General features: G+C 34.5%; 2 protein-coding genes across 2 annotated transcripts in view; both read right to left on the minus strand.

The window, feature by feature from the left end:
- Nucleotides 1-8122, minus strand: part of MMD (monocyte to macrophage differentiation associated) — a 106288-nt gene extending 98166 nt beyond the window's left edge. Inside the window, exon 1 of the mRNA XM_074261840.1 lies at nt 7986-8122. Coding sequence (XP_074117941.1) covers nt 7986-8023 — 38 coding nt within the window. The 5' untranslated portion in view covers nt 8024-8122. The remainder of the gene's footprint in view (nt 1-7985) is intronic.
- Nucleotides 8069-8508, minus strand: SMIM36 (small integral membrane protein 36). The gene has a single exon (XM_074261844.1). The coding sequence runs from the start codon at nt 8453-8455 to the stop codon at nt 8069-8071; it is 387 nt and encodes a 128-aa protein (XP_074117945.1). The 5' UTR covers nt 8456-8508.
- Between the last annotated feature and the right edge of the window lie 18768 nt (nt 8509-27276).

Here is a 27276-nt window from a genome sequence, read left to right on the forward strand (position 1 = left end):
CCACGTTCCCATCTATTAACTCATCGACTGTTATAATTTTTTTCTTCTTTCTTTTAAGCACATGAGTTATTCTGCTTTCCCTATCATACCCCAGGTCCTGCTGTTTCTCCCACATTCTCAGAGTTTTATACTGCCTGAATAATTTAATGTATAGCAATGGCCAACAGTGTGGGACATGACCAATCTTAAGTTCATTGGTGAGCTCAGCACAAAGTTGATGTTTAATTAAAATAATGGTTGGGTACAGTGGAGCCTTGATTATAAATTAAGCAGATGGGGATTAATTTTTAGTATCCTGGGAGAGTGCAATATAGCCAAGATGTTTTTCAGTTATGGCCTCGAAAACTCTTATCAGGAACACAGTGACAGCATAGCAATGGCCAAAGTCCAGATGAACTGTTGCAACAGATGTATATTAAGCAAATATTGTAAACAAGAGTTTTACCTCTAACACTAACTTCTGAGTGCCAGGGCATGATGATGTCACTTAGAATGAGGCTGCCCTTGAAATAATAAGACAACATTGACTGTATCTGGTGGTCAAATTATTAGGAACTTTTGCTCATACCCAATAAATTCGATACTATTAATTCTATCAAGAGAGGAAGGGGACAAACATTTATTAAGCTCTTAATATCTGCTAGGTGCTTTATAAATTGAGAGAAATGATTATTTATTTCTTATATAAATAACCAATTATGGTATTAGAATTAAAAGGTTTTAGACTTCCTCACCCAGAAATCAACCAGTGAGGAAAATCTTGGGAAAAACTTACCCAATCAGGCTAAGAGAATTGATGAATTCCTATTCATTATGGGTCTGGATTATAAGTGGATTCTTTCTTTGATGTATATTGATAAATGTCTTTGAACAAGACTTAGATGATCCAAGTCATACCCCCAAGACTCTCATTAGAATGAGCACACAACTAATTATAATATTAATTTTCTAATTAATTGTTAACCAATTAGAGTTTATTGTCACCTTCAACAATATCTACTTTTCCAAGGTCATACAAGTTGTGAAGCTGCTGCCATGAGGGACTTTGGCATTCAAGAGTGTCACTGATTTCTTTTATTAACAACAAGTTAACCTTATTAATAAAATTATCTTACCCAGAAACTATGTCTCTCCAACTTTTCAAGTGGTACAAAATCTTGTTTTGTATGAACCTTTTAAGAACCCTGAGTGGTAGGTGTTATTGTTAAATTCTATTTTATAGCTGAGGAAACTGTGGAAAACAAATGCCTAGGGGCACACAATTAGTAAGTATTTGAAGTTGGATTTGAACTCAAATCTTCCTGGTTGGAGGACCAACTCTGTCCACTGTGCTACTTAGCTGCCTCCATAGCAACAATTCAACTCTTATTTTGTTTTGCTGAGGCAATTGGGGTTAAGTGACTTGCCTAGGGTCACACAGCTATGAAGTTCTAAGTGTCTGAGGCCAAATTTGAACTCAGTTCCTCCTGACCTCAGGGCTGGTGCTCTATGCACTGAACCTTCTAGCTGCCCCTCGATTCTTATTTTTGGCTAAGTTTACTTGGCACAAGATTTTCTCTCTTTCTAGAAAAGAATTAAAGATACCTCAGGGGCCAGTTTGTACCAGAAAGAGAATCCTCTCTGAAGCATTTCAGATAAGTGGTCATTGAACTTTTGCTTAAAGACCTTACCCAGTGAAAGAGCACCCATTCCCTCCCTGGGATGGCCCATTCTACTTTGGACAACTCTCATTGTAAGGGGCAGTTAAGGATAGAACTCAGGTCCTATAATTAGAAAGATTTGAGTTCAAATTCTGCCTCAGACATTTATTAGCTGTGTGACCCTGGGAAAGTCAAGTACCTTAACTTCTACTTATTTCATCTTCCTCATCTATAAAATGGAGATAATAACAGCACCTGCTTTTCAGGGTTGTCATAAGTACAAAATTAGATAATATCTATAAAATGTTTAGTAAACCTTAATGTTCCATACAAATGCTAGCCATTATTAAATTTCTTCTTGCTCACAGCCTATAGCTCCCTCCCCAGAATTTCTATCCATAATAAAAAATAAGAATAGTAGATAGCTTTTAAAGCTATCATTTATATAAAGTTTACAAAGTAATTTACAGATATGATCTTATTTTATCTTCTTAACAATCTTGGGGAATAGGTGCTATTATTATCCCCATTTTACAAATGAGGAAACCAAGGCAAACAGAAAATGAGTGGCTTTCCTAGGATACTTGCAGCCAGAAAGTGTCTAAGACAAGTTTTAAATCCACATCTTCCTAGTGCTCTAACCATAGCATTTCTTTTTTTTTCTTTTTTCTTTTCTTTTTTTTTTTTTTTTTTGGTGATAATTGAAGTCAAGGTCATATAGCAACTAAATGTCTGAGCCTGTATTTGAATTCAGGTCCTTCTGACTCCAGGGATGATCCTTTATCCATTTTGCCACCTAACTGTCCCTATCTACATTTTAAATAGGCCCATTGTTTAACCCTTTCATTTTATGGGTAGGAAAACTGAGACTCAGGAAAGTGATGATGTCTCATATTCATCCGATGCAAACTATTTGGTTCCAAAAAGCCTATTTTTATTGCCCTTCCAGATCCTCTTTGTGATTTGAGATGAGAGGTCTGAAAACCACCAGTACTGCCAATGATTCAGAGATCTAGCTGGATCTGGGTCTGGGTCCAGGTTCAGGTCCAGGGCTGTGATGGCACAGCCTGCACCAGAACTGCATGCTGGACTCCTACCCTGGTGTCACAGACCATTTCTGCTGATCTTCTAAGTTGCCTTCAGCTGGAAAATGTTTTACTCCATCTTTCAGGGTGTTCTGATGCTCTAAAATTTATTTAAAGTCATTATTTAAAGGAATTTGGAGCAGTTTGGGGAAGAGGTTGGGAGGGTTACTGCCTTTACTCTGCCCTCTTGGCTCTACTTCCAAAACTTATTTTTATTGTAGTACTGAAGTCTGGAATTTTAAAAAAGTAAGAAGCTTCTTTCCTAAACACTGGCATTTTCCAAGATAACCTCAACCACTAACATCCATAAAACTCCATGATGAGTCTAATGAGAAAAAAAAAATATATATATATATATATATTTCTATTGTCATTAATAAGTGAAACTTAATTTTTCTCTCTGTGGACTGGCCAAAGCACAGATGGAATCTTAACCTGGTGAATGAACAGACACCAGCCTTGCTTACTTTGGAAAAAAATTTCCACTGGACTCGGGGTAAAAAAGTATAGGTACAATGGAAAGAGGTGTACTAAAGGGAAGTGGGCTGGTTCTTCCTTTATTTTGAGATCTTTCTATTTTCTGCCAGCTAGATCTATCATGAGATTAACAACTTTTAATTAATATTTACTATAGTGTCCACAGAATGCAATGCATTTGACCCAACAGTTATGATCATTGAGAGGCTTTTTGATTAAACCAAATAGCTGCTCCTTGAATTTCATTAATTTATTCCTTTATGAATAGATACTGCAACTCCTATTTTTAAACTTCATAATAATACCTAATATGTGTGTCGCACTTATTATGTGCTGGGTAGAGCAGATAAATTGTGCTGTAAATACAGCACCAAGCTTGGAGTCAGGAAGTAACTCTATGAGTTCAAATCTGGCCTCAGACACTTACCAGCTGTGTGACCCTAGGCAAGTCACTTAACATTGCCTCAGTTTCCTCATGTGTAAAATGAGTTGGAGAAGGAAATAGTGAGCCACAGAAGTGTCTTTGCCAAGAAAATCCCAAAGTAGGGTCACAAAGAATTAGACACCACTGAAATAACTGAACAACAAAAATATGCTAGGTACTATGTTAGGGCACTTTACCTCATTTGATCCTAACAACAATCCTGGGAGCTAAGTATTATTATTTTACAGATGAGGAAACTGACTCAAACAGCAGCTAAATAGCTTATCAGGGGTCGTACACGCTAGTAAGTGTCTGAAGCTGAATTTGAACTCAGATCTTTCTGACTGTAAGTCCAGCACTGTGCCTAACTGCCAATTTATAGTCAGCTTCTTAATCCTTGCAAAATTAGAAACACAGAAATCACAAAAATCCCTGCAATTAAGAATATTAAAAAAAGGTTATCTTCAGTTATTTCTGATTGATGCCCTCATTTAAAAAAAATACACAAGGTTATCTGTTAAATGGGGGAGAGGGAAGGATTATCCATATAACCCAAGCTAAGCCTGAGTGGAGGATTTCTGACTAACCTTTATAGAAAATCAATCCGGCTCCTTCTTTGATTTCACCTGACCAATAGCTACCATGTGAGATCTGGCCAAAGTCCTATCACCTATAGGTTTATCTGCTCTGGCTACCTTATTCAATACAACATTTGAAGGTTTGCTATGAGCAAGGAAAACTACAAACAGAGCTTAACCCTTTTCTCCCTAAAGGGTTCTTTTTTATTTTGTAAAAAGAGATTTTCATTTTTCCATTATCTCATACACCAGCTAGACTAAGAACTTGGATTACAATCTGACAACCTGAAATAGGAATAGGGGAATTAGGGACTGATTTTTAAAAATACCTTGAATCACATTCTTTATTTTTTCACATTTGTTTATCTTATTTTTAATTTATGGAATAAAACAAGAATTTCCATAACATAGTATAATAAAAATATGATTACACATTAAACTATAAACCCATTCCTTTTAAATATGAAAAGATTATGTAAGGGAATAGATTTGAGGGGGATATCAGAATAATGAAATAAATGATGATTCCGAAGAGAATTCTTAACCATTTGGGAATGAGGTAGCCTAAATTACCATAAAAATCAGACAGGTTTTGAATATAGGAGGGATATTCAGGATGTAACTAAGAAATCAACAGCCACTTCTAGGGTCCTAAATTAATTGCTAAATTCATATAGGTATAAAGCAATCATAATTTCGTGGGAAAACAAATCTTTATTTAAAAAAAAACAGACTTCAATCTGTAAATGGGGGTGCTAATAGCACATATTTTCCAGAGCTGTCATAAGGATCAAATGAGTCAATATGTTTTGCATATTGTGCACAGCACAATATAAATAAATTATTAACATATGAATATAATTATAGATTAATATAAACATTATAATTTAGATAAACATATAAATATAGTTAAACTACAACCATGATATAAATATTAAATACAACTATCAAATATAAATATAGAAGATAATATATTTAATAATAATAAAAATATATATATTAAAAATGAAAGCAGAGAAGAAGCATTGTTATATATAGCTCCATTCTTTCTACTTTCTCTCTGACCATGGGAAGGTTGTTTAAATTCTCTTGGCCTCATTTTCCACAATTCCACAACTCCACAACGCACAGGATAAGTTGGACTAGATCTCAAGATTCCTTCCAGCTCTAACATTTGAGGATTCTAAGCTGTTTCACAGCAAGAGACATTCTTATACTGTTGAAGGAGATCAGAATTTCAAAGAGCAATGAAAACGTTGCTCAGATGGCTTTTCACAGAAGCAAATGAAGGTGTGAAAAGAACAATTTATACATTCTAATAAGACATTCACCCTTCTTTCTCCTGGGTTTGTTTTTCTCTCTTTTATCACTCCCCACTACCACTACATTTTTCTTATTTTTCTCCTCTTTCTGTTTTTCTCTTCAATTATTTGAAATATGTAATAATGTGTCACAATAGAGAGAGCACTGGGTTTGCAGTGAGCACCTGTATTCAAATATCAATTTGAGTCACTTTATCTTCCTTAAGCTTCAGTTTTCTCACTATAAAAGGCTCAGTTTCCTCACTATTTACTCCTCACTAGACATAGGCACACTCAGATTAGAGGTAGCAAGTGACCAAACTGACACTTGTAGATAGGTGCTCACTGCAAATCCAGTGCTCTCTCCATTGTGATACATTATTACATATTTCAAATAACTGAATTATAATTCAGGGCTTCTTAAACTTTATCCATTTGCAATCTCTTTTTGCCCCCATTTTTTATGTGACCCTGGGTATATAAGTATATAAAATAGGTATACAAATTAAACATCTATTGATAATAAACTATAATTTCATGACTCTCACATTCAGTTATGATCCATATGAGGTTGAGACCCATAGTTTTAAGCAGCTGGGGACTAAATGATCTTTAAAATTCCTTCTTATGTAATGTTTATTATATGAGATAGAAATAGTTTTTTATATTTGTGTATTTTCTATTATTAAAAATTGAGAGTAATTCCTTTCTCTTCTTCCTTTCTCATTCTGTTTGTGTCTGTCTCTCTTCTCTCCTTTCCCCTTTCTCCTTCCTTGTTCTCAAACCTAGAGAAAAATCAGACTGCTTTTTATTTCTGTGAATTCCTCAACTTCTTTTTCTTATATAGCTTATTATCCCTTTATAGAAAAATGATCTCCCAATTCTGCCATGAGCAATTTAGGTGAATTTCACTTTGTGGATTAGGTCTATGTGAAGTGCAGCTCTTCATGTTAAATGGCATTTTCCCATTGACCTTCATATATATATATACATATATTTTTTAAATATATGTATATATATATATATATATGTGTGTGTATATACATATGTATATATATAGATATATACATTGCCCAAACATATGTGTATGTACATATAAGGATGTACAATATGTTATGTTGTAATAATATATATTATATTATATATGATAATACTATAATTATGAGTTATATAATGCATGTATTATACAATCTCATTATATATATATACATACACATACATATATATATAATATTTTGACTCTGAGATAAATTATACTTATGAATATAGAAAACTATGACAAATAACATGCTTTAGAGAAAAGCATAGCTTTATAATAAAATATTGTTCACACCAATCCTTTCCCAAATGATCATAACCAAGTAATGAGGGAAGGTGTTATTTTTATGTTGGCTGCAATAGCTAAAAGGTCCAAAACAGAAAGTAATATGGCAACACAATGCAGGATGTATTGGACTAATGCTAATTTCCAAAAAAACCTCTTCTCCTGCATTCTGCATTAGTAAGGGGGGGAGGGGAATGGTTTCTTTATCTTGTTTCCTATCATGTTTTAAGTTGCTTATCTAAGAATGGGAATAATTTGATCTGGATTCAGGTAACATAAGATGCAAAAACTTTTTAGAGACAGTTCTAAATTTTTGAATAAGTGAACAAATGGGGATGATTTTACTTAGAAAAGTTCACAGTATTCTGGAAGAATTCTACTTAACATCAGAAATTTAAAATTGAAAAAGACCTTAAATATCATCAATTTCAAACCCTCCTATTATAGCCTGGGAAACAGAGACTCAAAGAGCTTAAAGACTTGAACAAGGAGGAAGTGGCCAAAGACCCAAATAGGAAATAGCCAACTTGAAATTTGATCATTAGTCTCCTGACTCCAAATCTATATCTCCTCAAACTTCTCCAAACCAACTGATTTGGACCTACAACTGGTAGGAAGGTACCCATATATTCAATAATATGAATCTTCAGTACATTCAAGCAATCCCCTGATTCATAAATTCTATGTCTGAAAGTTCTTTACAGTATTCACTGCCTATATTACAAAAAGATACCTGAATTCACAGGGAAGAAAAATGAGTGCAAAGAACTGGCCATATGGATTTATGGGCATGATCCAGAGATGAAATGACACCAAATGAATGTTTTGGAAAGTGAGAATTTGCTGAAGGCAGTACAGCTGTAAGCCCATCTCATTTCTCACAGAAGTTCTATGTTATATGGGTATCCCTTCTGTTGTCTCTATGCCTTAAATGTTAATCTTTCCCAGAAGCTTTTATATTTCCTGTCCTGTCCTGATAGCAGGTTTGTAGACTTAAACTTGCTATCCCCACTCTACTAATATCATTGAGATTTTCCTACTGGAGAGCATGACCAAGTGCCACCCTTCTAGCTTAATATTCCCAAATGGTAAAATCAGCAGTCTCAAAGTGGGGGTGGGATAAGCAAAAACAAAGGAAGGAAGGATTTCTACTTACTTGCCTAAGCTGGTCCTGTGCCAGGGGAAGGCAAACATGATGGAAGAGGGTCCAATTCTTGCCCACTGCTTGCCTGGTACCCTTCAAACCACTGTGCTCTTCTTCCCAAGAGGAGCTGAAGTGCCATAAGGCAGGCCAGGTCCCTTTGCCCAGTGGCTACCAGGAGAACTCTGTTTCATTAATACCAGCTGGATGGATGGTGGAGAGTCTAGAGGTGCTTCAGGTGCGTACTCTTTACTGGGGTCTTTCCCTCTGCAATCGTAGAGGATACAGGAGATGAGAAAAACCAGCAGCAAGATGACATAGCTTGCCACTAGGATAATCAGGTTCAAGGTAACAGGATCAATTTCCAAGTAAAACTCCATCTCCTTACCCCACAGAAAGGGCAGCAGAACAAGTTTCTCCCTTGCTTGGGAGAGCGATCCTGAAATGACCAGAATAGATTCATTGGCTTTGTGGTAAAAATACATTAATCCCCAGCCCTCTAGGAGGACTGGTTGATTAAAGTGCCTCACTTTAATAACTTAAGCACCTTCTTTTAATGCTGTGCTTCCCAAAGCACACAAGCTGCCTCTCAAAGCTCACCTACTGTTTGTATCCCTATATCCCCTCCCTTCCTACTAAATGTCACTGTACTGTTTAAATAAACTAGAGAAGTTTGAATAATAATGCACAGGCAACATTTATAAACATTTAATACGCATGATGGAGACAGGGGAGAAGAGAATAAGTATTTATATAGAAATACTTTATACCAAGTACTGTGCTAAGTTTTATAAATATCTGATTTAATCCCTACAATAACCCTGCAAGGAAGTGCTGGTACTACCGTTTTACAGGTGAGGAAACTGAGGTTTAGCGATTTTCTCAGAGTCATACAAGTAAATGTATCTGAAGTCACATTTGAACTCAGATTTTTCTGACTTGTGTCTGAGCACTCTAACCACCGTACTACCCAGCAGTAATGCTCTGCAGTGGTTGCTGTGGGAATGGCTACAAAGGTAACTGTATCCATGCAGTCTTAAACCCACCCACCTTCTCTTCTCCCAAATAGATTATCATCTAGTAAACATAGAATTAGAAGGGATCTGAGAAACAATGTAGCTCAATGCTGGAAAGGACCAAATTTCACCACTGAAAAAACTGAAGATGAGAGAATTGATCTGTCCAAGGTGACCCAACTAATATGCAGCACCTCCACCTGTGAGAATTCCTGGCTGTCTTTGAGACTTAAATGCCACCTTATGTCAGATTCTTTTCCCCCATCTTTTTTACTCCCAACTCCCTCTATAGTGACCTTTCATCTATCCTGTGTATATATATTTTTAATATCCATATTCAGACATATTCTCTCCTGTATTGAAGTGTAAGCTTTTTGAGGGCAGGAGTACTATTTTTGTCTTTTAATTTTTAATTATTAATTAATTATTATATTTGTTCCCAGTGTTTTTGTTGTTTAGTCATTTCAGTTGTGTCCAACTTCATTTGAAATTTTCTTGGTAAAGATACTAGAGTGCTTTGCTAATTCCTTCTCCAGCTCATTTTACAGATGAGGAAACTGAGACAAACAGGGGCCCATAGCTAGTGAATATCAGAGGTTGGATTTGAATTCAGGAAGATGAATCTTCTTGATTCTAGGCTCAAAACTCGACTGTCCATTGTGCTACCTAGCTGTTCTATGCAAGTGCCTGAAAGATAGAAAATGCTTTTGGGTGGATATCACACTCCCAGTAGTGAAGTTCAGAGAAGTAAATGACTTGTCCAAATTCAAACAGTCACTAAGAGGTTATCTTGGGACTGGAACCCAGTTCTTCTGATTCTCAAGACATGACTCTTTCCAATTCACCATAAATACTTCCAATTACCATCTTTTTCATTTGCTTCAGTCTTGTGATTTTATTGGCATGGAATAAACCTTTGTGTGTACTCCTATTAATGTACAATTATATCTCCTCTGCAATTTAGGATCTTAGAAGAATGGTCTCCAAACTATTTTAATAGCATCCATCATTAGTAAAGTATTTTTGAAACAACACTTCTAATAAATGTTTATTTGTTGTTGTATTACAGTCATGTAATTCTTCATGATGTCATAGGTATATAATGCTAATATTGTCCATGAGGTTTTTCTTGGCAAAGATATTGGAATGATTTGCTATTTCCTTGACCACCTTAACTTTGAACTCAGAGCTTCCTGACTGGTAGTTAGGTAGTACAGTGGATAGAGTACTGGGCTTGGGGTCTAGCAGATTCATCTTCCTCAGTTCAAATCTAGCCTTCTGTTACCCTGAACAAGTCACTCAACCCTGCTTATCTCAGCTTCCTTATCTGTGAGATGAGCTGAAGAAGAAGTTGGTAAACTATTCTATGTTTTTGCCAAGAAAACTCCAAATGGAGTTGTAAAAAGTTGGACACAACTTGCTGACTCCAGGCCCAATATTCTATCTATTGAGCCTCCAAATACATATTTACTTATTTGTAAATTATATTCACAATTATCCATATTATAAAATTTACAAAAATAGAAAATATAAAGATTAAAATAAAAATCAATTAATATTTCATCCTAAAATCAATAGAGCATGACTGGATTTTATTGAGTGAGGGAGTGACATTGTCAGACTAGTGCTTTTAAAAAAAAGCACTTTGGTAGCTGAGTGGAGGATGAATTGAAGTGGTGAAAGACTTGAGACAGGAAAGCTGATTAGGAGATGGATGGATGATGATGACCTTAACTATATTGGTTCTTTGTGAGAAGAGAGAAGGAGACATATGCTAAGGATAGTGAGTAGATAGAAAGGGTAAGATCTGGTAAGTGTTTCACTATGTGGGAGAGAATGGAATGTGAAAGATAACACCAAGGTTGTGAATCTGGATGACTGGAAGGATGGTGGTGTTTTCAACAGAAAAATGCAGAAGAGGGGGATGCTTTAGGAAAAGATAATGAAATGAAATTTGCACCATAGTTCACAATGGTATCTATGAAAATTATTCTGTTTCACTGAAAATGAAAGGATTGTGATGGAGCTCCTAGTCAAGGGCATTTGATAAAGCTTATCAGGTGATCAGTTGGGGGGTGGAAGATTTACATATATATATATATATATATATATATATATATATATATATATATATATATATATATATATATACATCTGTACACATACATAAACACTTATGTATATATATACATATATATATACACACACACAGAGGATATGCTTTTAAATTTAAGTTACTTTATTGAAATTTTCTACATCACATTTCTCAAGTTAGATAATCAACAAAAGAATAATCGAGTCCTGATTTGTAAACTTTCCCAATTTCTGAGGTATAAATGCCCACAATGAAAATTTAACAATTACCTCTCATAAGCAAATATGACTCAACTCTAGTGTACCCTTGGTTATAATTACTTTGAGGGGATGATGGATGCTCAGAAAGAGGGTGCTGAGAATTTGCACTAGAAAGGGAGGGAGCAGAATAGATAGATTTAGTTGAGTTAAAGACAAGTCCCTTGGTTCAATGTGGCAATCAATATGGGATATGGCCCATCTTTCCACTCTCTGATTGGCTGATCACATACTACTTAAGGTCAATAAAGACCTTTCAAGGAGTTTCATTCCTCACTTTGTATACTATTATGCCTTAGAGGTTTTCTTGGAGAGCAATAAGAGATCATGTGACTTTCCTATTGTATCAGAATCAGTACATGTCAACTATGGTTCTTGAATCCAGTTCTTTCTGATTGCAAGGATGGGTTTCTATTTATTGTACCACACTACTTATTTTCCATTTATGTAGGGGGATATTTGTGTGTGCACACATATATATGTACATACACACATACACAGAAACAAAATCTACTTCTTAGAGCTAAGATTGTATCAGAAAAATGCAGCAGTGACTAAAAAGGTAAAAGGGGACTTAGTGATTTAGACCAGAGCATCTGCTGAAGAGGAAGTGTTGGCAGAGGAATCAGAAAAAAGAAGCTGTGTTGCTTTGCTGAATATGTGCCTCTCGAAGGCTGGCAAAGGCCTTAAGGTAGTTAAGCAGTAGAAAATGCACTGGATCTGGATTGGTTTGAATTTAAATCCTTCTGCTTGCTAGTTGTGTGCTCTTAGGCAAATTACTACCTTTCTGGATTTTTCCTCTTCAAAAATGACTTCTAGGTCACCCCTTCTAGGTCACCTAATAAATCCAAATAATCTTATTTTTGGCTGAGTAGGTGCTTAGCAAATAACTCTTGATTGATTCTATCAAAAACCTTTAGTGAGAGATAGGTTGAATATTATTTTTTAAAAAATAATTTATTTTATTTTCAAAGCACAGAATAAAGTAGCATTTATATAACACAATATAATAAAAAAATACATGATACTGCAAATCTACCATATACAACTTGCTATTCCTTCCAAATATACAAATTATTAGATAGATTTCTTTCCCTCCCTTTTTGGATTTCCTTCCCCCCAAAGATGGATACTATGAAACACCCCCCACCTCTACACATACCCTGTGTATTTATATGTGAAATGATTCTATACATACTTCTATTTATCAGTTCTTTCTCTGAATGCGAATTGCATCTTTCTTCATAAGTCCTTTATTTATTTATTTTTTATTATTTTTTGCTGAGGCAATTGGGGTTAAGTGAATTGTCTAGGGTCACACAGCTAGGAATTGTTAAATGTCTGAGGTCACATTTGAACTCAGGTCCTCCTGAATTCAGGGCTGGTGCTCTCTCCACTGTGCCACCTAGCTGCCCCTGTCCTTTGTTTTTAATTTGTGTATTTATAATAGTCTAAATGATAGTCATTTAAAGTTGTCCTTAAAACAATATTTCTGTTATTATATTCAATGTTCTGTTCACTTTGCTCTTAATTATTTCATATCTTTCTAAGATCATTGAATTCATTTCTTATAGCATAGTAGTATTCTGTCACAACTATATACCATAATTTGTTCAGTCATTCTCCAGTTAATGGGGTTACCTGCAATTTCCAGTTCTTTGTCACCACTTAGTAAATTTCTTTTCATCTTATTTTTACTCACTAATTTTTTTCTCAGTCTCTCTTTTTACCCCATTCCTGTTATCTTATCTTCTCGCCCCACCCTCCTGTTTCCTACTTTGACCATCCCTCCAAAGACTACCTTCCCAAGTTCTCACCACCTCTCCCATTTCAATTCTTACACCTCTCTGAAAGTCCCTCTCCTACCTTAATCCTTCAGTATTCTTTCCTTTCTATATGTTTAGAAGATTTCTATACCTTTTTAGATGTACATATTATTTCCTCTTCAACTCAGCTGAGAAATAGGATCCAGCATAACCAGCTCTCCATTCCACCTGCTTGTTCTGTATTAGTTCTTCCTTTCATGCCCTGTTTTTTTTTTATAATATATTTGCTCTCTTTTCCATTTTCCTATCCATTTATTATTATTATAGCTTTTTATTGACAGAAGATATGCATGGGTAATTTTTCAACATTGACCCTTGCAATCACTTCCAACTTTTCCCTTCCTTCCCTCCACTGCTTCCCCTAGATGTCAGGCAGTCTCATACATGTTAATTCCTGTCCATTTTTAAAAGAATTCCCCATCATAGGCAACTCAGTTCCAAACCGTTCTTTCAAACTACTTTAGTAATGTTATTATCTTGATTTTTATGGATGTGTACTATAACCCTAGCAAGATTTATTGATTTGCCAATAAACCTAGCAAGATTATTGATGTGGCAAATCTGGTGCTAAAACCTGGGTTGGGGTCTCCATTGAATCTTTTTGCTGTTTTTTGGTTGGATGTCCTTCAGGGATATCTTAAGAGACAAGAATGTTCTCATGCTAGATTAAGTAATGAATGCTGTATCTCACAAATTTATTTAATATGTCAGTATAATAAAGGTCTATGATTTTGAGTGTTGAAACCCTATAACTCAGTAGATAGTGTTCCAGAATGGTTGGCCAAAAATTTCACTACTTTATTGCCTCCTGATAATTAGAGTTTTCTGACTTAGGTAGGCTGACCTTAAATGACATGTATAGTCTGTGAATACTCTTGTATTTGAAACTTTTATAGACTGGTAGGATTTACCAATGGCATAGCTAGGTGGTTCAATGAATGGAGAGCTCAGCCTGGAATCAGAAAGAGTCCTCTTTCTGAGTTCAAAACTGGCCTCAGACACTGGTGTGTAATCCTGGATAGGTCATTTAACTCTGCCTCCTTTTCCTCATCCATAAAATGAGCTGGAGAAGGAAATGGCACACTTCTTCAGTATCTTTGCCAAGAAAACCCCAAATGGGGTCATTAAGAGTCAGACGTGACTGAACATGACTGAAGAACAAAGCATTTATGTTACACTAGCATTTTCTTTGTGAATCCAGAGCTTTCTAAACTATTAAGTAAAATATAACAGTATATTATAAGTCAATGTTCACTAGGAGACATAAATTGCTCAATATTTAATCTCCTTCAATCCCTGAGGGGCCACCAAGACTATGGCTATAAAATTTGCCTTTCTCCCAATTTAAGATAGTAGATATACACATAAGATCAAGAAATTCAAAAGGTGGAAGTGGAGTGAAAGAAGAGGGTGAACACATTGACAACCTGGGAGGGACAATGGAGGCTGTGCTGGGCTCTGCTAAATGGGAGAGATGTCCAAGGGCAACGAGAGAAGGAGTTTTGACAAAGCAGTGCATCAGAAGACCAAGAGAGCAGGAGCTCAGGGTAACAGTCACTATGGAGGCAGAAGTGCAATATCAGTGATGAAGCTGATAGCAATGTGTTCTTGGGTCATGAAACAGTCACATTTAGGAAGATTCTGTTTTGCTCAGTTCACAGTTGACTGATGCAAAACTAGTGATTTCTCTATCTCTTTTCTTCCTCTTCTTTCTCCTTTTCTCCTTCTCTCTCTTGTCGTCTCTTTTCCCCTTTCTCTTTTCTTTCATTTCTTCCTTCTTTTTCTTTTGCATCTTCTTTCCTAAGAGAGGTAGGCATTTAGGCATCCCAACCTCAATTTCATAAGTGTTTTTTTTTTTTTTTTTTGGCCTGTTGTTTAAACTATCTAAGATTCCTAAAAATGTGGTTAAATATTGCATTCTTATCTATGTGCTTCATTGCTCAAATGTGGCAGTCAATGGTGTGTGTGTGTGTGTGTGTGTGTGTGTGTGTGTGTGTGTGTGTGTGTTTGAGAGAGATAGAGACAGACAGACAGACAGACTTTATTGATTCACATTTTATAGCTTCCCCAAGGCAGGGAGAGAAATAAATAGATTCATATTTCTCTCTAGATAAATCTGTTTAATAGCTATGGATGCTGGATACTATGACTGGTAAGGGAGGTATAACCATTGACCATTTCCTTTTCTCATCATTCCTTTTCAGAAGCTGGGTTTAAAATGAAAACTAAGCCATGCCCAATGAGTTGCAGAAAAAGGAGCTTGGAGACAGCAGTACATGTTTATGGGGGGAAAGGATTAATGAGTTTCTTCCTCACCAGGCTAGTACCTGCAACCATCCACATCACAGCTAGAAGCATTAGAAAAAGATTTTAGTGGTTATATTATATTATACTCATTTAAAATAGACTTTTTATTAATGAGAAGGGAATTCTTATTCTATTCAAGTTTGATCTAAGGGTTTGTCCATATTTTGTCATACTAGAACAAGGTTGCGATTAGCATTTTTTTTTTTTTTGGCCAGAAAACAGCATGAAACATACTCCACCCCAGTCATCTTTTTTTCTTTCTTTCTTTTTTTTTTTCTTGCTGAGGCAATTGGGGTTAAGTGACTTGCCCAGCGTCACACAGCTAGGAAATGCTAAGAGTCTGAAGGCAGATTTGAACTCAGGTCTTCCTGTCTTCAGGGTTGGTGCTCTATCCACTGCATCACCTAGCTGCCCCTCCAATCATCTTTTAAAAATAGAGGCAACAGAAGAAGGGAAGACCCCTGGGAAACATGGAAGCAGATGCTTTGGAGGCTACTGGGGAATGGGGAATCATAAGGGTTAGGGTTTGCCTGGGTTTAGGATACATTTCACTTGACAAGAGACTGCCAGAAATAGGAAGGAAATCATCTGAGCCCTTTTCCCCTAATTATTTCTCTAACTAGATTCTTCAGATCAGGAAGTCCTGAGTTCAAATTCATCTTTAATAGCCACTGACTGTGTAACGCTGGGCAAATCAATTATACTATCAGTGTTCTAAGCATCTCTCAAAGATTGTGAGCTGCTGAACAATAACTGATCTTATCACAGAGAGAATTCCACACCCAACAACTTCCCAGACAGAAGGAATTACAGGTCTCTTGTCTACAACAAACCAATGAAGCTTTATTGAATCTGGTTCTTTGAAGGATTATCAATGCCCTCTAAATTTGGCACCTGAGCGCAAAACCCCATCTTGCCTCCATATTTTGGTTAGATATGTGGCAGATAAAAAAGAGCACAAGACTTAAAATCAGAAGAAGAGAATCCTCTGGCATCCTCTGATTCTTTAGCTTATCTGCTTTTATTTTGAATCATCCTTTTAGGTCAGTGACATCTCAAGAAAAATTTGCCACAGAGATAGGAATCTACAAGGCACACTCTAAACTGTACAAATACACAATGTTCCAAGTGTCAATGTCAGGTCTTATTACATTTCGTTTCATTCTGTTCTGGAAAGGAAAGATTCTGTAAGTTTTTATTAACAGATGTGCTATTTGATTAATTGTTTGGCAGATACTGATAAGATATTACACTGCAGGTTGAATTTAATTATGACAGGCAAAAAACAGTGGAAAATTATAGAATATCAAACTTTAGTTGATCTCAAGCAAGTCTCATCTTTAGTTTCATCTTCAGGGAAGATTTTGGAAAATTCTTAGGAATTCCTTATAATGAGCAACTAACTTTAAAATATTTGAAGTCATTTAGCATTTTTTCCCTAGAAGCACATGTGAATAAAATAAGAAAGACAAGTAAAATGTATAGATATAAATGTATATATGATGTAGGTATATGTATACATATGTATAGATATGCTTTCCTCATAAAATATTAATAAGGATTCATTTTGAGTTTAAATGATATCTTAACATAAAATTTAAGAATGTAGGGTATTCTAAACATACTATATATAAGGGACTCAGTGATGTATTTATGTATATTTTTTTACAGAACAAAAGATCATATATGGACTTTTTTCTGCTCTGGTGAAATGGACAACAGTATTTAATATTTCAATAGAGACATGATCTCTTTCATTACTGGAAGCCATTGTTTTGGATGAAGATCTGATCAACAAAACTGAGTTGTGATATTGAAAAACAAATCAGTAATGGATAAATTCTATATATCACGTGTAGGTGCAGCTACTGGATCCATTAATGGAAAGCTCACATAGAATTTGGACAGAGGTCCAGAGAAAATTGGGGTACTATGTAACTTGGCATATAGGGAGGCAGTGTGGTATGATGAGTAGAATACTGAATATGGAGTCAGGAAATTCTGCTTCAAATATTTACTACTTGTATGATTCGAGATGTTAGTGTTGTTGATTAATCATTTTATTTTATTTTATTTTATTTTATCTTATCTAATTTTATTTTATTTTTTTCTGAGGCTGGGGTTAAGTGACTTGCCCAGGGTCACACAGCTAGAAAGTGTTAAGTGTCTGAGATCAGATTTGAACTCCTGTCCTCGTGAATTCAGGGCTGGTGCTCTATCCACTGCGCCACCTGGCTGCCCCTTGATTAATCATTTTTAATTGTGTCAGACTCTTCATGATCAATCACATTTGGGATTTTTTGGGGAAAGATACTGAAGTAATTTGCCATTTCCTTCTTTGGTTCATTAGTTAAGTGAATTGCCCAGACTCACAGAGGTATTAAGTGTTTGAGGTCTTTCTGACTCCAGGCCCAATGTTCTATCCATTGAGCCCTCTAGCTGCCCTATGTTCCTAGACAAGCTGATTAACTTCTCTGACCTGTTACCTCATTTGTTAAATAAGAGGGTTGCATCCGATGATCTTTAAGATCCTTAACTAACCCTAAATCTAAGATTTTATGATACTATGAAGAAAAGTGAATAAGTTTACTCATAGGAATATTTTGGGAATACCAAGTGAAAAACTCCCTACAAAAATATATTTTATTCATCCTGATATTTCTTTTTCTTGTACTATCCCTGAATTCTATAAGCCACTTTTACTTCCAGATACTTTCCTCTTCCACCATCTAGTGGTCAAAGAGGAGAACACTTAGACTCTCTAAAGTAAAAAAAAAAAATGATTAGAAGACAGGATAAAGATTATGGTGTTGTTGTTGGTAATGCGGGTGATAGGGAGATGATGAGAATATGATGGTAGATGAAGTAATGGGAGGTAAAATGCAGCATGAAGTTGTTTGGTTCATGATGGTATTGAGAGATGAAATTAAGGAACCTTATGGACAAGATGGTGTAATGTGGGCAGAAGGATAATAGATAGTTCAGATAGTTGGATTTATGAACAAGTATGAACAAGTATACCCAAAGTGCATTGATCAATAATAATAATGATCAACATAATAATGATCAACTTCCAGCTAAATCCCACCCTGTACAGAAAATCTTTCCTGGTCTCACTTAATTCAAGTGCCTTCACTCTATTGATTATTTCCAATTGGTTGTGTATATAACTCATTTGTATACAGTTGTTTGCATGATGTCTCCCCTATTAAACAATAAGATCCTTGAGAGCAAGGGCTATATTTTGGCTTTCTTAATATCTACAGGACTTAGCATAATGTTTAGCACACAGTAGACACTTAATAAATGTTTATTGGCTGATTTATAATGATGGGAGACATCCTGATATATATTGCAGATAAAGAGCTGCCTTTGAATCCAGAAGGTGACTTTTGAAAAATTGCTTACCCTTTAGGTTCAGAGAAGGTACTAATTTATACTGGAATTGGGAGGTTTTTCACCTATGAATCCGTACACCAATAAAATTTCGAGCAAAATCTCTACCTACTAATAATATCTAACATTTACATGTAACTTTAAGGTTTGTTAAAATGCTTTCCACATGTCTTATTTGATCTCCACAATAGACCTATGAGTTAGTGGCTAATATTAATTATTTTCCAAATGACAAAATTGAGTTTGAGAGGGGTTAAATGCCTTTGCCAGGGTCACACTCTTAGTGCTAGAGGCAGGAAGTGAATTCAGATCTTCCAACTTTATTCATTTTGTCACCTCCTGCTTAGATCTATAACTAGACATTATATAGATGGTGTTGACTTGGAGTATCACAGGACTCAGCATTTGTATCTGTCCTCTTCAACATTTCAAAAAGTGATTTGCTTGAAAACAGATAATTTATCAAAATTGCAAATGACATGCTTAAGAGGGAAAGCTTATGTAATAAGCAAAATTTTAAATGCTTCTTGACAGCATAAAATACAGGCTCTAATCTCAAACATAAACTTTTTACAAGGCTAAATATTTAATCCTATACTTAGGATAAAAAAAAAAAAAACAACAAGTAAGTAAAGGATAGAGGAGCCATAGTTCAACAGTAGGTCAATCATGTGAAAACTATTTAAGGGTTTTAATCGACTGCAAGTTCATATGAGGCAACACAATGGTACGGATGCCAAAAATGCTAATGTAATCTGAGGTTGCATTAATGGAAAGATGATGTGCAGAACTAGGAAGGCAGAGTGCCAATGTATTAGTTAGACCACATTTGGAGTATTGTATTCATTTCTGGAGGCAACATTTTAAGAGGGACATTGACAATGTGGAGTATGACTAGACTAGTGAGGAGAATGGAAACCATGTGATGTGAAGAACTGTTGAAAGAACTGGGATTGTTTACTGTGGAAAAGTGAAAATTTAGGGGAGGAAGGACATGAGAATTTTTTTCAAATATTTAAAGGGCTAGACTTTTTTGGGGGGACCCCTGTTCTCTCATTTTCTCCCTACTCTTATCCTATTTCTATTTTAGAAGACCCCAGGATATCTCCAAGAAGTCAGTTCTGGAATGAATCATTATTATCAGTCTTCTCTGCCCTTGGACATCACATTCTAAAATATCTCAGTATCAAATTGTGATTTCTCCCTGAGAACAAGGAAGGCAGGAACATGGGAATCTGGAGCCAGTTGATGCCATTCCAGTGAACTTTCCTTGAGAAAAGGGCAAGGTGGAGCACACATTCCTTTGGGTATCTGGTTAGTTTCAGTTAAGCCAATCTTTCCCAAACCAGTTTCAATGGAATTCTGGTGATCAGTGTAATGAAAAGGCATTCCAGGAAAAACAACAAAAAAAAAACAAAAACAAAAACAAAACCCCTGAATATATTTCTATTTCTATTTGGATTATGTATTATGTTAATTTTTCTGAGATGAAGATAGTTCATATTTCTTAGTCATATGGCATCCCTGGGAAAGTATGGGTGTTAAAAAGATGGAATTCTTAAAGAAGATAGTAACTTGGAGATACTTAACAGCACTACATAGTACCCCAAATGTGATCCCTGCTTGATTTAATTAATTTTGGATCAACTGTTACACCCATTAAAGATTAGTTTTTCTACCACCAATCTATAGGTGATGTTTCTATTGCTATGGGTTTTACTGATGTTACTGTGTAATGTTTTAGAGCTCTGTATATGTAATATGGTGCTGTATGATTAGGGCAATGAACAGGTACATTTGTTGAATTTCACCATCATTAGGGAAGCCTTTTAAAAATATAATAGTATTTTATTTCCCCCCAGATATGTGACAAGAAAATCTTCAGCTTTCATTTTTACAACATTTTGAGTTCCAAAGTTTTCTCCCACTCTTATCTTCTCCCTCCTCTTTCTCAAAAATGGTAGGCAGTTTAATGTAGTTTATAGATGTGCTATCATGTAAAACATATTTCTATATTAGTCATAGTTGTAAAAGAAAAAAAATCAAAAGAAAAAACACTAGAAAGAATGAAGTAAATGGAAAAAATATGCTTTGATCTGCACTAAGTCCATCAGGTTAGGATAGCATTTTCTTTCTTTGAGTCCTTTGTACTTGTTGGATCTTTATGTTGCTAAGAAGAGTTGAATCATTCATAGTTGATCATTATACAATATTGCTGATACTGTGTAGAATATTTTTCTGGTTCTGCTTATTTCATTTTGCATCACTTAGTGCAAGCCTTTCTAGGTTTTTCTGAAAGTAGCCTGCTCATCATTTCTTAGTGCACAATATATATTCATATACTATAGAGTATTCAGCCATTCCCCAAAGGATGGGCATCCCATTGATTCCCATTGATAACTGACTTTCTATCTTAGAAGTTGTAGAGGGATCCCTTCATTGATTATAAGGACCTCTAATATCCCATTAATAAGTCAGGGATTCAGGAAACTTTCTTATCCTACCAAGACTTTAATATACCAGCAGAGACCTGTTTCTTCAAGCTAGTCAGAGATGAAGATACCATCTTCTTCAAGGCACTACTAAGTGCCAGGCACAATACTTTGGAGACAAAAAGAAGGGAAAAACAATCCTAGTTCTCAAAAACTAATTTATTGATTTTAACTAACTGACTAACTAACTAACTGACTAAACACAAAGTAACTAACTGACTACTGACTAAATAGACCTTGCTTTCTCTAAAACTTAGTAGAAAAACCATAACTCTGGTTATTGTGGAAAATCTTATAAAAATCTTTCTGCTTTTTCCTCATATTTTAACTAATATATACATAATTTATTCTTATGAGGATTTTATAGAGATAGTAAAGCAGGTATAAGGGTCAAAAGTTGTTGATAATCTCAATTACTATGATCTTTTACATTGTTCTGAAATTTTTTTTTGTTAAGAAAACCAATTTTTGGATGCTTTTAAATTATGAAGACTATCATGTGTTTCTTCTGCACATAGGTTGTTGAGCTCAACAATAATGCATACTGAACCTTTATGTTCATGACTATTGAGAATACTTCACTCTAAAAACACTTGCAAATCTGTTTCATGCTCCCTTTTTTCAGTTGTTTTCTCAGTTTAATCAGCCAGTGCACTTAGAATAAAATGACTTTCTGGGTTTCCTATTCATATCTGTTTACTTTAATTTTCTCTTTCTTTACTTTTGTAGTAAAGTGAGCAAAGTGTGAGATGACACTGCTTATAATTTATTATTTTTTTCATGATATTTTGTTGATGAGTTTATGCTTTAAACTGCTATTAATTTGACTTGGCTTTCCTGTATCTTCCCATGGTAAGGAGAGTAATTATTAGCTGTTTGATCTTGTTTTATGGCTCTGTCAATTTTCTTGAGTTAATGATTTTAAATTGATTAAACATCTGTTACATAATTAATTTCTCATTGTAATGAGGCCTACTCACTCATGCCTAGCATGTATCCTTCCTTGCAGAGGAGAAGAACTATGGAATATTGAGTATGCTGATCACCCTTTCAATGACTGTCAACTTTAATTCTTAAGAGGTTAATTAATATTCCATGATTGGAAGATATAGGACTCCACCAGAAGAATATTGGTATTAAAAAGATAGGCCTTTACTTCAGGCAAAAGTTTATCTCATTTTCTCCATTCCTTCTTTCTTCCAACCTTTGTTCAATTAATCTAAGTATATATAATTCTTTCTCTCTTCCTTTTCTCATCTTTCTTTATCCTTTACTCTCTCCTCTTTTTTTCCATGTAAAAGTTTAAAAAATTGACCAGTAGAGAAACATCCTATATTTAAGTTTTATTCCGATGTATTGTAGGATAGAGATGACTCTGCTAGTGAAAGATAAACTGTCTTAGTTCTGATTATTTCACTCTTCATCAATTCATATAAGTCTTTTCATGTTTCTCATAATTCTTTATATGTACTGCTTCTTATGGTACAATAAAATCCCAACATAATGTACCACAATTTTTTTAGACATCCCCTGATTAATGGATATTTATTTTGTTTTCATTTCTTTGCTTCAATAATCATTATTCATTGCATTGTTTAGAATTCTAAGTTTTTCAGTTATTTGCTTTTTATAGTATTGTTTTTGTGTTATAAGTTGTTCTCCCGGTTCTTGCTTATTTCTCTTTGTATCAGTTTATACAAAGTCTTTCTAAGTTCCTCAGGAAGCATCTTTTTCTTAATTACTTACAACATAGTAGTATTTTATTGTTTTTAATATGATATGATTTGTCTAGTCATTCTTAAATTGATGACTAAAATTTTTAGGTTCCAGTTCTTTATCATTACAAAAATAGCTATTACAATTTTTTGGTATGCATTTTTTGTATGATATCTTTGAAGTATGAATCTAATAGAATTTTTGCTGAGTTAAAGGATACCCAACATTTAGTAACATTTTAGGCATAGTTTTCCCAAACATGGCATGAGTTTATATTCTAATACAGTATTGCCTTGGCTGTTATCTTTTCCCATTTGACAAGGAAATAAAGTGTTTGCTGGCTGAAACCTTTTTTTAGGATCTCCTTGATCTCACTATGGTACTTGATTTGCAATAATTGAATTTTTTTTTCCCCTGAGGCATTTGGGGTTAAGTGACTTGCCCAAGGTCACACAGCTAGAAAGTGTTGTGTCTGAGATCAGATCTGAACTCAGGTCCTCCTGACTTCAGGGCTGGTGCTCTATCCACTGTGAATTGTTGAACTTCTTAAGGATTTATTATCCTTTATATTAAAAACAAACAAATAGTCAACAGCTTGTTTAGAGAGTTTTGGATGCCTGAGCTTCCAATTTTTATTCTTTCTTCTTATTTGGAATTGATTTTTATCTTTAATAAGGTTGGTATTATTATATATAGAATTGATTCAGAAATGACCCTCATATTTTTAACCATTTTCAATGATTCAGATATAATCAATTTCAATTTTTGTGATGTCATGCATTTTTAGCCATGTCCAAAACCCTTTATTTCCTTCTTGAAGAGAATATTTGTGATATGCATGCATGATAAAATGTATATGAATATACACACATATATGAACATACACACATGTGTATAAATTTGAATATATATATATATATATAATATATATAGTAGGAATAAACTTACATATGTACCTATTATGTGTATGTGTATATATTTATTTATGTGTCTACATATGGATTTGTATATATTTTTTATCACACTGTGACCATACTTTTTGAACAACATTTTTACCGATCTAGTTTTTTCCCACCATTTCATCAAAGAAGCTGAGTATTAAAGTTTGTGTTGATTTATTCCATAGGGTTTTATCTTTGTAGAATTTTATTTCCCCATGCTCTGTAAAATATTTTGAGATATAAGATGCAATTTTTGTTATTGTTGAGTATTTTAAGTCACACTGACTCTTTATGACTCAAAAGTTACAAATTTGGAGTTTTCTTTGCAAAGATAGTGAAGTGGTTTGCCATTTTCTTCTTTGGATCATTTTACAGATGAGGAAACTGAGGGAAAGAGGATTAAGTGACTTCCCAGAATCACACAGCAGGTGTCTGAGGCCAGATTTTGAACTCAGCTCCTCCTTACTCCAGGGCAATGCTCTATCCATTGTACCACCTAGCTGTCTTGTTTTTGTCACTACATTTTTGCAAATTCTTATTGAGCAATGTCATTGAGATGAACAGAATTCCCCTGAAATTATATTTTTCACTGTCCTTCGGCATATAAGTATAACAACTCCTTTGTTTTTCGGTAAAGAAGCTTAAAGCCATTTTTAAAAAATTGAGCAGCGGTTTATTTCTTTATATATATGACTTAATTTAGAACTGAGAATATCAGTATTGTCATGATTCAATTGCTCTAATAGGAAGTCCAATTGTTGTCATTGGGCAAGGATCTCATATTCAGATAAGCTAATGACTAATTAACTAAATAATACTCAAACTAATGCTTATAGACTGTTTAAAAATAGAGTTTTATCACTTGTGGACTTTTTATTTTAATTTTAATTTTTTACCATTCTAGTATTATCATTACAAATAGAGAAAGATGTTACATAGGACTGAAGGTCCTCTTTTGTTTTATGGATTGCCATGGCCAAAGAATGAATCACTAAGTATTCATTAATTAATATTACTCACTTCCCTGCAGAAAGGTAATCAAGTCAAAACCAAATAAGCATCAATTAATATTAATTAATGAATACTTAGTGATTCATTCTTTCCTTCATAATTCCTTTGGAATTATGGTTGGTCATGGCATTGATCAGAGTTCTTGATCCTTCAAAGTTGTCCTTTCAATGTTGTTGGTAATGTAAATATTATTCTCCTCTTTCTTCTTACTTTACTACATATTAATTCATGTAAGTCTTTCCAGATTTCTATGAAATTATCCCTTTCATTATTTTTTACAAGACAACAGTATTCCATCATATTTATATGCCATATTTTGTTCATTCATTTTCTCAATTGATATGTGTTTCTTTAGTTTTTGTTGCCACTACAAAAAAAAAAAGTTGTTCTAAATATTTATTTATGTATCGTTCCTTTTCCTTTAATCTTTTTGGAGTATAGATCTTAGTAGTAGTACTGCTAGGTCAAAAAGTGTATCTAATTTTACAACAGGACATAGTCCCAAATTGCTTTCCAGAATGAGTAGACCAAGTCACAGCACCATCAATAGTGTATCAATGTACTGTTTCTCACAGTCCCTCCAGCATTTGCATTTTTCATTTTGGGGGGACAACTATGATGATTTGAGGTAGTATCTAAGAGGTACTTTTGTTTTCATTTCTTTAAAAATATTAAACAATATTTCATATAACCATCCATAGTTTAGATTTCTTCACTGGAAAATTACATAGTCATATACGTTGATTATTTATGAATTGGGGAATAGCTCTCATATAAATTTTAATCATTTCTAACATATCTTAGAAATAAGATTTATCAGAGAAACTTGATGCAAAGATTTTTTTTAAATTTAATATAATACTCAGACTAACTTAAAAATATGTTGTGCATCACTTAGTCCCAATTGACTCAGGAAAAAAAACAAAAAAACTATGTTGTGCATACATTTTTTCCACCAAACACTGGTTGCTAAAATTTAACAATATATCCCTGATGCCTGCTTTCATTCAGAGTTTAGAAAATGGTGGTTCAAACAAGCTGATGATGACATAGTGTCCATGGCTACTGAATTCAGCATATTCTGCTCTTTGATCTTCTTCTGTCTTTCTCTTATTTTCTTATGATTTTATGCATGATTTCAGATTTATCTTAAATTCTTTTCATAAGTAGTTTTTGTCTCCTAAATATCTTTCTGTTAGACAGACAAATTTCTCTTCTGTTCCTAAGGCAACCTCTGTTTTCCTTAGGAATCTAGTTAGTATTGTGACCTTTGATCTATTTGATTTTGTACTGACAAATCATATATATATCTATATATATCTATATATACATATATATATATATGTATATATATATGTGTGTGTGTGTGTGTGTGTGTGTGTATACATGTATATGTGTGTGTGTATATATATATATATATATATATATATATATATATATATATATATATATTCTCTGCTGGAATTGCTGACAAATTTTCACCTCTATTGTACATACTGTAAAGCTGAACCCATAATGGAGACTGCTGGAACTCTATCTTCCCAGAAATCAGCCGGAGTCAGGATCACTAAATGTCTTTATTCTAGATCTTTTACCATCACCCTCTAAGGCCAGGTCACAAGTGCGAGAGAGCGTGAGTTCCACCACCCAAGTTTCTCCTACTCCTCCCACCCAAGTCACTTCCCCCTCTTTGTCCCACCAATCAAGTCAGCACAGAACAGCTGGGGAGTGTCAACCTTCAAACAAGTTAATAGGGAACTGTCCAATTGGCAATTAGTCTCACGTGCTTCATTATCCAAGTGCATTGCTCAGTGCTAGCCCTTTACAGGAGACCACTTAGATTCTGTATCTAGAAGGGTTTTCCTTCTAACTTATCACTTAGTACATAAAAGACTGAAATTAGAATCTAAAAGTGGTGACTCCACTGTAGTGATATCATCACTAGGAAAGATCTTTCTTATAGAAATCTATGTAGATCTTTTTCATTTTTTTTTGGAGGGGATAGTTGTTTTTCATTGTTCTCTTTCCAGTTCTCTCTTTACATTTCCCTGGGACAGTGTGGTTTAGTTGATTTTCTTACAAAGCATTTTGTAAACATTTTCTTCAATTGAATAAACTATATTGCCTCAAGCAAGAATTACTTAATTTCACACAAGGCAGATTAGGATCAAACTGTTGAATATTGTGCAAATGGCCAAATGAGTTTGAGGTTTCCCTAAACATTCATTTAATGATGAGGTTAAAGGTAT

This window comes from Sminthopsis crassicaudata, chromosome 4 (assembly GCF_048593235.1).
Source record: "Sminthopsis crassicaudata isolate SCR6 chromosome 4, ASM4859323v1, whole genome shotgun sequence".
Lineage (NCBI taxonomy): Eukaryota > Metazoa > Chordata > Mammalia > Dasyuromorphia > Dasyuridae > Sminthopsis > Sminthopsis crassicaudata.

Coding starts and splice junctions, on each gene's coding strand:
- SMIM36 (XM_074261844.1), bottom strand. CDS start 8,455: ATGTATTTTTACCACAAAGCCAATGAATCTATTCTGGTCATTTCAGGA.